The 12,867-nt window shown below is 48.2% G+C and overlaps 1 protein-coding gene across 1 annotated transcript; it reads right to left on the bottom strand.

Annotated features, from left to right (window-relative positions):
• Nucleotides 1-43: 43 nt before the first annotated feature.
• ZBTB33 (zinc finger and BTB domain containing 33) lies at nucleotides 44-12,770 on the bottom strand. Its single transcript, XM_081336517.1, has 2 exons — nucleotides 12,598-12,770; nucleotides 44-5,310 (listed from the first exon to the last, which is right to left on the bottom strand). The coding sequence occupies exons 1-2, from the start codon at nucleotides 12,638-12,640 to the stop codon at nucleotides 3,266-3,268; spliced, it is 2,088 nt and encodes a 695-aa protein (XP_081192643.1). The 5' UTR covers nucleotides 12,641-12,770; the 3' UTR covers nucleotides 44-3,265.
• Between the last annotated feature and the right edge of the window lie 97 nt (nucleotides 12,771-12,867).

Genomic DNA, 12,867 nt, shown 5'->3' with positions numbered 1-12,867 from the left:
GGGGGGGGGGGGGAAGGGGAAGAAAATGCTTGCACCACAGCAGAATTGAAAGTGTTTATTTATTTTTTTTGCCATACAAAGCTCTAAGAACTAAAGGTCAAGTATTGGTTAATGAAAAGCAGAACGCAAATTCCCAGAAAGGTATGTTAAGGAAAAGGCTGTACAACTATATACATTACAGTACTGTATTGATAAAATTATTAATAATAATACCGCTCTGTAAAAACTGTCATGAAATAAACCACTGCCCCTTTTTTTGCATCTTTTGTTTTAATGATAAGTGATAACGGTTCGATATAGGGAATAAATTAAGCAAGAGTACTGATTTTTCTTATTATTCTCGTCAACATATTCAGGAATGCACAAACACACATTTGGTGCAAAGCAACCCTTGAGCAGGAGTCAAGCTCGCTCGCTCGCTCGCTCGCTCTCCTTCCTGCCCACAACGTACAAATTTATAACTCGGAAGTATCTGCACACAAAAAAAAAAAACCCAAGGTGGTACAATCTTGGATTTATATAAACTTCAGGCAGCCATTTCAATTCTCCCACAGCTCTGTAGCAATCCCGCCAATGTGGACAGTGCTAATTTTTTTCATCCTGTTATGTTGCATGCAAGTTTTCAAATGGGGGGAACCTCCCCCCCAAAAAAAACAGGGATTCTTGCAGAAGTGTCTCTGTTCAGGATGGGACATTTATAAAATTGGTACATCTGAACTCAAGTGGGACGACTGAAATTGCGTATCGTTACTTCCGAGTCGAGAGTTGCTTGGAATAATTTTAACCTGCTGCTGTTACTGTTTTACTGTTTCTGCTCGAGGCTCTTCATTTCATTTTAATCCCTTTAGTAAATGTGCTGGTTTTTGTTTTGCTTTTTTGGAGGAAGCAAGGTTCCCCGTTTAGTAATGATGATTTAGATGTGTTCTTTCTAGAGCTGATGTCATTGATCTTTACAAAAGAGAAAAAAGAAGGAAATTGAGAAAGGAGAAGGCATTTCTTGAATCAGTAACTGCCAGGTGCTTTTAAGACAAAAAAAAAAGAAATGGCGCCAATCCAAAAGGACCCAGCATATTTCCAACACCATAAAGCAAAAAAGGCTTTACAGCTACTTCATTAAAAACCCTTAACTTTGGAAGCTGAAACTTTCCTTCCTAAGAAAACCAAAATACCTGAGACATGCAAGTGTCTTTCTAACGAGATAAGACAGCTTTGAATCCCTGTCTTTCAGTTTGCAAATAAAAACACAAAAACACTTTTTACAGGCACTGATTTAATTACTGGTTATCAGGATTTTCTGGGGTAGCACGTTCAAGCTGAAAGTTTGACTATGACATACAGCAACATAGTGGGTTTTACTCAGCACTGCAGGCAGCTGAATGAAGTAAGAGTTTCACTTAAGTTTACAAAATGCTACGGACACCAGAGTCTCTTGAATATGACTGACATACTGGACACCGTCTAATAGGGAGGGTATATTTTTTTTAAATAAAAAGTCCCGGAAATTATTCATTTAATTCGGCAATGCCAATCTTTATCATTTCCATATTTTTTTTTTAAAAAAGAAACCATTCTATCCATAATCAAACGTAGTCTTACTCTACAGAAAAACCAGCAAGCATACAGAGTTACTTGGGCTTTCTCCCATTAATAGAAACGCGATTTGCTCTTTTCACATCATGATTTTCGTACGTGATTTTTCTTTGTTACTCCACAGCAACTTCACTTGCTGGCTGGAAAACGCAAGATTAAAGGGAAGGGGGAAAAAAATGACACAAAATTAAGGACTAGGAATGACTACTTGGCAATACAAAACAAGAGGCTTCAGTAAAGAAGGAGGAAGAAAAAAATAGCCAAAGTGATGACAGGAGGTTTTTCAGGACAAACCACCAACTGCTAACTAGTTTTATTCATCACAGTTCTTTTCAATCTTCTATAACACACACTCCAAATATTATAATTGACAAAAAAAAGGCAAGAGGTTATTTGACCAAAAAAAACACAAAAAAACAGCAAACTACCATGGCCCTTGACCGGTTGTCGTTTGCTCAAATCCAGATCCTGCCTATCGCCCAAGCACTGGGAAAATATATTCCCAATTTGCAATGAAGGAAAGCGTGACCACAAAAGAAAACTCAGACTAGCACATCTAGCCCTCCCCCCCCACACACACACAAAAAAAGAACCCTTTTCTGGGTGGCTGCTGTAAAAACGAACTAACTAGGCTCATTTTTAAAAACTACCAACTCAGTTACAGAGAGCCAAAAGCGTCATTTCCCAAGGCTGCTTTGGTAGGAAGCTTCTGCACTGTTCAGGGCAAAATCTACAAAATTAGATTTCTAATTTTTTTTTTCTCCCCTTCCCCTAGGAAATAAGACCGGGGAAAAGTTAGGTTCATTCCAAATGGTCAACCTGTTTCTCCGTAGAAAAAGATCCGGATGTCGTAATGACTTCCCATCCACTCTACCGAGTCACAAAAGATGACATGCAATGGTCCAGCCACTGAGTTATCTTAATCCCTCCACCCCACTCTCACACACCTGGGACAAAAAGAACAAGTTTTCCTTGGAGAAAGTGTCTCCCTTCTCTTTAAGGATGGCCCACGTGCATTATGAACAATTACAATGCTTATTTCAAAGCCAAGGCCAAATGGTTATGCTTCGTTAGCCATAAGCCTGGTTTTGTGAGAACAAGCATGATTTGGACCCTTGTAACGTTCAATTGTAGGAACGCACTGATTTATATATTTTTTTTAAAAAAAGATTCCCCCGCCCCTTCCCACATTAGCAAGAAAATCTAGCCAGGTTGCTGTTTCGTAGTCACAATGGAACCTTTTTCAGCATTAAAGTGCTAACATGAAAAAAAAAAGTAAGTAGTTCAAACTATATATTTCTGTTATTCTACATCTAACGGGGGAAAGTCTCCGAACGGTAACTTTTTAGATTTTTTGATCCATACTAATAAACACTGAACTCCTAACTTCCTAAGCGTCTTCTCCTGTGTATTCAAGTATCGTTTTGTTTCCTGACCAATTTTCATTCACAAGTTCAAAAGTTATACACATCGTCTAATTTTAAGACACTACCGTATGCTAAAAGTCGAAGAAGCATATGGACGTGTTCCGTCATATGAGATGCTCTCTAGATACTTCCAAGCTGCCCTTTTACAGAAGGGGCTCTGCTTTTTATTAAAAAAAATAATAATAATAATAAAAAAAATTCCTCCCCCCTTTGGATAACAAAACAAAACATTTCCATCCGCAACGGCTTCAGTAAGATTCTGGTATCACAAACTCAAATTCGGAGGTGCCGTCCGATGGGTTTTGTTTAAAGAGGGTTTCGTTTCCCTGCGAAACGAAGATGTCGTCCCAAGTCATTGGCTTCACGGGTGGGTTCGGGACCGGTTCCTGAGTGGTCTCTTTCGAAGGATTGCCGGGATAAACCAGGGCATTGTCACTGGCGACCGGGAGATTGTTGGAATTCCCCGAAATGTATGCATAATTTCTGATCTGCAAAGACCGACATGGGTGCAGACGGTACAGCTTGGACTCGCCCGAAGGATCCTGGCTGTGAACGGATCGCAGGTGAGTGGCCATCACCTGATAATTGATGAAACATTGCCCACAAGCCAAACATTGGTACCGCCGCTCACCGGTGTGATGGATCTCATGCTTAGTGCGGTATTCCGCCAGAGGGAAAACCTTCTCGCAGTAGCGACAGGGGTATTTCTTCTCCCAGGAGTGAACGTTGAAGTGTCTCCGCAAGCTGGTCAGGCAGACGTAGGATCTCCGACACACAATGCAGATGTAGTAGACTTTCCCGTCCATGATCAGCTCGTAATGGTCGTCGTGCTTGACTTTCAAGCGCTTGCGGTTAGTGGACTCGTGGCCTGAGGTGCGTGGGACGTCATCCAGGCGGACTTCTCCATCGACCTCGTTTTTCACCGGGATTACGATGTCGTAGGTATCTTCGCCGATGTTTGCATAAACTTTGCAGCCGGTGGACAAGCTCTCGATTCCGGTGGCTTTGTCTAACGTGATGATCTTCTGCCCTTCCATGACATGCTTTGGCGCAACATTGGGAGGAGCGTCCTTGAGGCCTCCGGAAAGAACGTCGGAGATTTGGATCTTGAATTCGTTGGGTTGGGAGATGGGTTCTGGCGGGAAGTTCAACACTTGCTTCTTCTGGGCTGCTTGGCTGTCGGCCGCAGCGGCCGGCTTCGGAGTCGTGGGCTGCTGAACCAAAGAACTGCTGCTTGCTGAACCTGGACTGGATAAACCCAGGATGTCGTCATCGTCTTCCACGTCTTCCACATCCTCCTCTTCTTCCTCGTCAATGACGTTGGTTTCCATGTCGGTTAAGGAATCATGGATGGATGGCTGCCGATTCTCTTCGGGAATTGGCAGTACCTCTATTTCGTGCGACGAACCGACCCCTGGTGTGGTGCCAACTTGGGATGCATTGAGCACAAGAACCTTTGGAGTTGTGGACTTTGGAGCTGGGAGAGGAAGGGGGTCAACTGCCTTTTGGTTTTCAGCCGGACTGGGCAGAAGGGTAGATGAGTCAAGCCTTGGAGCTGCAGTTGCCACTGGTTGAGGGGCAGAATTACTGTTGGTAGAGCTGGCCATCTCAGGAGAGCCAGTGGGATTCGGGCAAGGCAGGATCTGGGTTATGACTTTGGTCTCTACCGAACGGTCCTTGGCAGGTGCCAGCTCTGAGCAGAAAATGACGTCATCATCATCGTCATCATCAGAATCACTAATGGTGATCTTGGTGGAGTCGCACGGTTCCCTGTAGAGAGAAAAGGATTCCGTAATGATGGGCTTCCCGAGTTTTATGTGTTGGGTCTCAGGTGGGGCTGGGGGCTTCTGCACTTTGGGGCCATTGGCCTCCAGGGTGGGCAGCTCAGAAGTGCTGGGTTTGGCATCCGAAGACATGTTCTTCACCTGTTGCAGAGGAACGCCCAGATCAGCCAGGAATTTGACCCCAAGCAACTCCCCCGATTTAATCAGTTCATCAAGCAATTCCGCTCGCACCCGGACAATTTTTGAGCTATAGATATAGTTGAGTATTTCGGCGAAAACCTCCCCCCTGATGAAGTTCAGCTCAACTACTTGTCCAGCCACTGCAAAGAGTTGGTGAAAATAAGTGCTTGAAGCCGACAGGATATTCCGATGGGCTCGAAATTTGCGGTCCTCCACGATAACAGTGACATCACAAAAAAGTCCAAGGCCTCGCTGCTCATCCAGAGCTTTCAAAAGCATACCAGAATACTGGTTGTCGGTAGCAGTTATGAGCTTCCTCGTCTCCATCCCTGGAACAAAGAAGTAGAATCAAAATCCTTTCTACTAGGGAAAAGGTCATTTTGAACTAAAATAAAAAGCTTTGAACCCAGAACGTCAATAACTTAATGGATTATTTTGCTTGGAATTTAACAAGCTCTGACCATGGGTTTACATACTCCAACTAAGGCATGGTATATTAAATCTTGGTTTATTGAATAAACCATCACTGGCTGGATTCGTGTTACCTGCTAAAGCAGCGCCAACAGTCACAGGATGGCCTAGCACAGCGGACTCAGGAATTCTGGGAGCTGAGGTCCACAGGTTGTAGAGTTGCCCACCCCTGATTTAAGCTAATCAAAACTTACAACTTTCTTAACCAGAACTAAAATCTCAAAAATTTACTAAAAATGTGTTTTGCAAATACCGAACGACTCTCTCATTTTCCTATTAGCCTGTCAGCCATATTGATACTAGAATATCAGTAAAAACAAAGTTAAGACGATTGCAAGAATAAAGGCTGGCTACTTTTTCCAACAGCGCATCAGGCAGTTGGTTCTAGATATTAATGATCCAAATTTCATATTCCAGATTCAGAACAACGAATATTGGTATCACTGATTAATTTATAAATGTTGCAGACCATAGAGAGGCTAGCCTCTTCCGGTACCGATCCAAAAACCCCTTTGTGCTTCAGTCAAAGTATGCTGATCTCTACTTTAAACCAACTAACAAACATTTCCCCACATGACACATGTTGTAATTTGATTTACTGTGCAATAAGAAAGGAACTTGGCTGCTTATTGCCACTCTAGGATAAAAAAAAAGGCAAGCTATTTATTGAGCCCATTAAAAGTAGAGCTTGCTGATGGAGCTCTAGAGAGGATGTAAAATGAGAAACGCAACTTGTGGAACCTGAAGGTTAGCAAGATAATTTGACAAGCAATGCAGGCATGATGAAACACATTCAAGGATTAACACATACAAAACAGAGGCTGTTTATTTCTTCACTGTTATTTCTCAAGAGCTGCTAATGAACTTAGGGAATTTGGCCTGCTGAGTCTCAGTTCCGGCTTTGCAAAATGCTGCAGTACGCTTGATCGCTAAGAAAACTACGTTTTTCTCAACAAATGGAGCCAAGGGTCGTTTTTATTTAGGAGTTCAAGTCGTGGGCAGTCAGACAACAATCCAGTTTTGCCTGTTGAAACAACCAGATGGAACTAATTCTGCTTTATTGTAAAGGCACCTTGACAGAATCTTAAAAGTCTGAAAGGATAATTCTCCCCACATTGACAGAATCTTAAAAGTCTGAAAGGATAATTCTCCCCGTCTTCTGTTTTCTTGACTGCCCAGAAACTAGGGGGGGGGAAAGGGGGGGTCTCTTCTGAGCCTCTGATTCCACCCACCATCCAGCTGCTGCTATGCTGTCTCTTATCTGACCGTTCCCTTAGTAGGCCAAGTCTTCCAAGGCCATTCCCGTAGACCATTAGATAATGCAAGAGTTGGTGCCTTTTATTTTTTGCTTCAGCTCCATTCCGGACCGCAAAGCTTGAGAATTTTTTATTTTTTTTTTTATCATTTCAAGAGATTGCTCCTTGAGGATTGTCCCAGGCAGAGCAAATGTGCTTTTTTAAGGGGGGAACCATCATGGCCGAAAAAAAACCCCGCTTATCACGCTAAGCCCTGGTTTGTAGGCAACCTTGGCTCTTTGATGACTCGTGGACTTCAACTCCCAGAATTCCTGAGCCAGCCATGCTGAGGGGAAAGGAAGAGGTTTCCATGTTGAGCTGTGCTGGCTCAGGAATTCCGGGCAAAGCTTTCTAGCCAACTGCAGGTCACCTACACGGTATTACGGTAACGCCAGCAGGCCCAGCTCCTGGAGCAGAGAAATACGGAAGAGGAAGAATAAAAGGAGGAATGTGGCATTTACCAGTATAGATCCGGTCAACCATGGCTTTTAAAAGATGACAACGAAGGCTCTTAATCATTATAAAACTGTCTGCTAACATCTGTTTCTTAGACAAGGAGCTCAAGTGGGTAGTCAGGCTGAGATGGTCGAATTTGGTCACTCTGTGGGGTTTTTGTCACAAGACAGGAAGAGGCTTACTCTGCAATTGTGTTGATTTTTCTCGAGTTCTGCAAACTCGGGGCATTTCTGCTCGAAATTCCCTGCCCTGCTTGCATCAAGTCAGGTTTGTCAGCCCAGAAGCAAACTGCACGCCTAACATGTTGGTCCCTCAACCCTCACATGGCCAGCTTCAAGAAAGCGTGCTCGGTCATGTCTCAACAAGCAGGTTCCTCTCTGACTCGGCTCATTTGCTGCCCTGCCTGTCAGCCCCAGCAGTTCTCCGGTCCTGAGGGACTCCAAAACCCATCCCTGGCTGCAGAGGATAGGAACTGTAACCTAAAAGAACTGGAAGAGTTGCAGGTTAAAAGTCTTCCCAGGACACACACACACACACACACACACACACACACAAAATCTGGCTTTCCAAGAAAGCATCCTCTGCTGGGGATGATGGGAGCTGTAGCTCCCACCTATCCAGGGAAGAGCCTATGGGTGGGCGATCAAAAGAGCACGAGGTAAAGGAGTTGCCGCTTCACTTGCTCAATTTTAAGACGCCAGCTTTCCTCCTCTCTCTATCCTGAGCTAGTCCTGAAAGAATCTCTAGCCCTGGTAGCAGGGGGTGATGGTTATTGTGGTCACAATGCACCAGGTGGTCACGCAAATTGGTTGGGAGGTGGGGACGGGAGAGGCTTTGCAAAACTCTTCCTTACGTGGAGGACTGCCACCCTCCAACCCTTCCCTTGCTGGGAAGCATGGGAGTCAGAATCCAGGGTGATAAGCTTTGGAGAGAGAGAGAGAAGAGAGAGAGAAGAGAAAGGAGAGAAAAGAAAGACAGGAGAGAGACAGGAGAGAGAGAAAAGAGAAGAGAGAGATGTTCAGGAAAGTGCCTCTCCGGTGACTTGATGGGAGAAGGTGCCAGCAATGAGATTTTCTCATTCAATGAATTCCAGGGGCTGTGCAAGATGGGGATGGGAGTCCAAGCGATGGGAGAAGGTGCCAGCAATGAGATTTTCTCATTCAATGAATTCCAGGGGCTGTGCGAGATGGGGATGGGAGTCCGAGCGATGGGAGAAGGGGCCAGCAATGAGATTTTCTCATTCAATGAATTCCAGGGGCTGTGCGAGATGGGGATGGGAGTCCGAGCGATGGGAGAAGGTGCCAGCAATGAGATTTTCTCATTCAATGAATTCCAGGGGCTGTGCGAGATGGGGATGGGAGTCCGAGCGATGGGAGAAGGGGCCAGCAATGAGATTTTCTCATTCAAGGAATTCCAGGGGCTGTGCAAGATGGGGATGGGAGTCCGAGCGATGGGAGAAGGGGCCAGCAATGAGATTTTCTCATTCAAGGAATTCCAGGGGCTGTGCAAGATGGGGATGGGAGTCTGAGCGATGGGAGAAGGGGCCAGCAATGAGATTTTCTCGTTCAAGGAATTCCAGGGGCTGTGCAAGATGGGGATGGGAGTCCGAGCGATGGGAGAAGGGGCCAGCAATGAGATTTTCTCATTCAAGGAATTCCAGGGGCTGTGCAAGAAGGGGATGGGAGTCCGAGCGATGGGAGAAGGTGCCAGCAATGAGATTTTCTCATTCAAGGAATTCCAGGGGCTGTGCAAGATGGGGATGGGAGTCCGAGCGATGGGAGAAGGGGCCAGCAATGAGATTTTCTCATTCAAGGAATTCCAGGGGCTGTGCAAGATGGGGATGGGAGTCCGAGCGATGGGAGAAGGTGCCAACAATGAGATTTTCTCATTCAAGGAATTCCAGGGGCTGTGCAAGATGGGGATGGGAGTCCGAGCGATGGGAGAAGGTGCCAGCGATGAGATTTTCTCATTCAAGGAATTCCAGGGGCTGTGCAAGATGGGGATGGGAGTCCGAGGGATGGGAGATTTTCTCATTCAATGCATTCCAGGGGCTGTGCAAGATGGCGATGGGAGTCTGAGCGATGGGAGAAGGTGCCAGCAATGAGATTTTCTCATTCAATGAATTCCAGGGGCTGTGCAAGATGGGGATGGGAGTCCGAGCGATGGGAGAAGGTGCCAATAATGAGATTTTCTCATTCAATGAATTCCAGGGGCTGTGCAAGATGGGGATGGGAGTCCGAGGGATGGGAGATTTTCTCATTCAAGGAATTCCAGGGGCTGTGCAAGATGGGGATGGGAGTCCAGGCGGAGGAGAAGAAAAAGAGGGGCTTCTTCCAAGAGACCAAGCAACCCCAGTTCAGAAGATGGGTACTGTGGTCCCCAGGCAGTGCGGGAGGAGCTACCCTACCCGGGAGGGGGCTGCCAGTAAGAAGGGGGGGGGAGCAAGGCTGGCACAAAGCCCGCTTCGCTCCGCCGCGGCCGGCTCTCCCTACCTCCGCTCCGCCCCGCGTCTTCGGTCCTCGGCGCCAGCCAACCAGCCCCGCGTCCCTCCGCCCGGACGCTTCCCAGCCCTGCGAACCCCTCGGCTCTTTTCGGAGCCGCTCGGCGCCCCTCGCGCTGCCCCCGAAGGCCGCTCGGCCGCGCCCGGCCGGGAGGAGTCGCCAGCCGAAGGCGCTCGGGCGCCGCCGGGCGTCTCCGGAAAAGAGGCTTCGGCAACTTTCGGCTTCTGAGCGCTCCAGGGCTGGAATCCGAGCGGCGGCGGCGGCAAAGCCTTTTCCCCTTTGGCTGGGAGGCTTCCCGTGCAAAATGCGGCCCCGTGCAAATGCTCCAGACACGTGGATCTCGCGGCTCGGGTCCCTGGCCGGGGTCCTGGGTCTCTTTCTGGGTTGGGGTGGGAGTGTGGCAATAACGTTGCCACGAGTTGCCCCGCTGCAAATCTGCAAAACTCTCCTGCGGGAATTAGCCCCCTTCCAGCCCCAATATCTGGGGAGAATTTACTCCTGAAAAAATCAGAGCAAATTCCTTTAAAGATCAAGGACGAATTTACAAGACTCGGTAATATTTACAGATTCCGAGAATATATGGGTTGGCCTCAGCTTTAATGAACCCAATAGTCTAGATTTGCACAGTCTGAACCCTTAAACGTAAAACGCTGGTACACCTATTTCTTCGAGCCAATCAACATCCATTTGTTGCGTCTTTAAAGGGCTTGCAGCAAAAGGGAAAATGCCTTAAAGCCGTTGCTGTGAATTGCTTTTGATACCGGTAGTCTTAAGGGCCCGGGGCTTAGCATATCAAAAGCGACCCCAGTAATCTTTAAAAGCCGCTCTGGTTAAAGTGCTGAGAATTCTTTACGCTGCTCCTTCATCTCCCTTTGAGGATCTCTATACAGTAGTCTTATCAGCGTGAGAAGATGGGCATTTTCCATTTAAAAGGCTCTCCTGTTTGCATGGCCTATTAACTTAGTCAGCTTTAAGTCTTAGTCGGCCACTAAAATTGTGATCCCCTTCATGGATTACTGCCTTGTCGTGGCGAAGGGGCTTGCGTAATTCAATGAAGCTATGAGCTATGCCGTGCAGGGCCACCCAAGACAGAAAGGTCATAGCAGAGAGTTCTGACAAAACGTGATCCACTAGAGAAGGAAATGGCAACCCACTCCAGTATCTTTGCCATAAAAACCCTATGGACAGTAATTGGACCATAAAAAAGGCTGAGCGCCAAAGAATTGAGGCCTTTGAACTATGGTGCTGGAGAAGACTCCTGCGAGTCCCTTGGACTGCAAGGCGATCAAACCGGTCAGTCCTAGAGGAGATCAACCCTGACTGCTCTTTAGAAGGCCAGATCCTGAAGCTAAAACTCAAATACTTTGGCCACCTAATGAGAAGGAAGGACTCCCTGGAGAAGAGCCTAATGCTGGGAAAGGTTGAGGGCAAGAGAAGAAGGGGACGACAGAGAAGGAGGTGGCTGGATGGAGTCACTGAAGCAGCAGGCGTGAGCTTAAAGGGACTCCAGAAGATGGTACAGGACAGGAAGGCCTGGAGGAACGTTGTCCATGGGGTCACGATGGGTCGGACCATGACTTGCCAGCTAACAACAACAAAAATTGTGATGCTCACCCGGAATGCGTAAGTAATGTATTTCCCCCCCCCCAACATCCCGGGGGAAAAAAAAACCAAAAAACCCCACCGTATTTCCCGAGGGGTGTGTGTGAAACCGTTTTTAAGAGTCATTCCAAACCACAAAACCAGCCCAGCCTATGTGGATTACAGCTCAGGCCTGGAGGAACGTTGTCCATGGGGTCACGATGGGTCGGACCATGACTTGCCAGCTAACAACAACAAAAATTGTGATGCTCACCCGGAATGCGTAAGTAATGTATTTCCCCCCCCCCCAACATCCCGGGGGAAAAAAAAACCAAAAAACCCCACCGTATTTCCCGAGGGGTGTGTGTGAAACCGTTTTTAAGAGTCATTCCAAACCACAAAACCAGCCCAGCCTATGTGGATTACAGCTCAGCCTAAAGAATTCAACTAAATAATTCTACTAATGGAGACCCTGTGCTCTGACTTGCATTATATCTAATATCTTCCCTCCGGTGATCATGCTTTTTCATTCATGCCCACCGCTTTTATTGTTTTAATTGCTATTTGGAGCATGGCCAGACTCCCCTTCGTGGGAGATGGGCAGCTGCAGAAATCGGAGCAATAAAATAAAGGATAAGCTGGAGCCCCTTTTATATACATTGCAGCGAAGTTTCTATCCGCTAATGACGATTTGAGGTTAGACACCCACCCCCCACCCCCACCGCTCTTAAAAGATCGCCCCCTCCACGGCTCCAGCAGGTGTCAAAACAGCGGGGGGGGGGGAAAAGGAGGAATTTCCTCTCTGCTGCGGTGTCTCCGAGCCGAAGTTCATTCAATAGGCTGATTTAAGCGAATAGGGTCGCCCCTACAGGATCCGTTCTTCTCGTGGAGGGAAGGGTGCTGAAAACAAAGCGACTTGGCCCGAGGCTCCAAAGGCTTCCTGGGGGTCGTGCAGGAGCCACCCAGCCCTCTTCCCATCCAGCAGGCTCCGGTTGGAGCGCAGAGCAACAGCGGGGCAACCCTAACCACCGCAACCACCCGGGCTGGCGGGGCAGGGAAGAGGGAGAAGGCCCCGGGCTTTGCCGGGGACAGCAGCCTCTTTCGCCCGGCCGCCGCCTCGCCCGCTTGGCGGCAAGCGGCCCAGCCCGGCCCGAGCGGGGCTGAGCGGGAAGCCAGGGCCAAGCCCGGCCCGGCCACGCGTCCGCCTCCGCCGCCATCCCGCCACAAGGCCGGGTCGGCATCGCTGCTCCGCCAGGTCCCCCTTCCAGGATCCCGGGCGCCCGAAGAAAGCCGAGGGCGGCGCGGCTCTTACCCGGAGTCTTGCCGCCCGCCTCGGTCATGGCGCCAGGCTCCATCGTCTCTCACCGGCGGCAGCCCATCCGAGCACAAAGGAACCGCCTTGCGGAACTCCGGGGAGCCGCCCCGGGAGCCAGCCGGACCGAAAGAGAGCGCGCGCCGACCGGAAGTGGCGGGCGGAGGGGGTTTTTTTTTCTCCCGCCGACGGAGGGTCCGGGAGGCCCGCCAAGCAGTCCGGATGGCTTTGTTTTGAAGAGGGCGGGGGGGGGGGAAAGGGCCGAGGTGA

Source organism: Vipera berus (assembly GCF_964194415.1).
Source record: "Vipera berus genome assembly, chromosome: 11".
Lineage (NCBI taxonomy): Eukaryota > Metazoa > Chordata > Lepidosauria > Squamata > Viperidae > Vipera > Vipera berus.
Note: the sequence above shows the minus strand (reverse complement) of the source record. Positions and strands in the feature narration are given on the sequence as shown.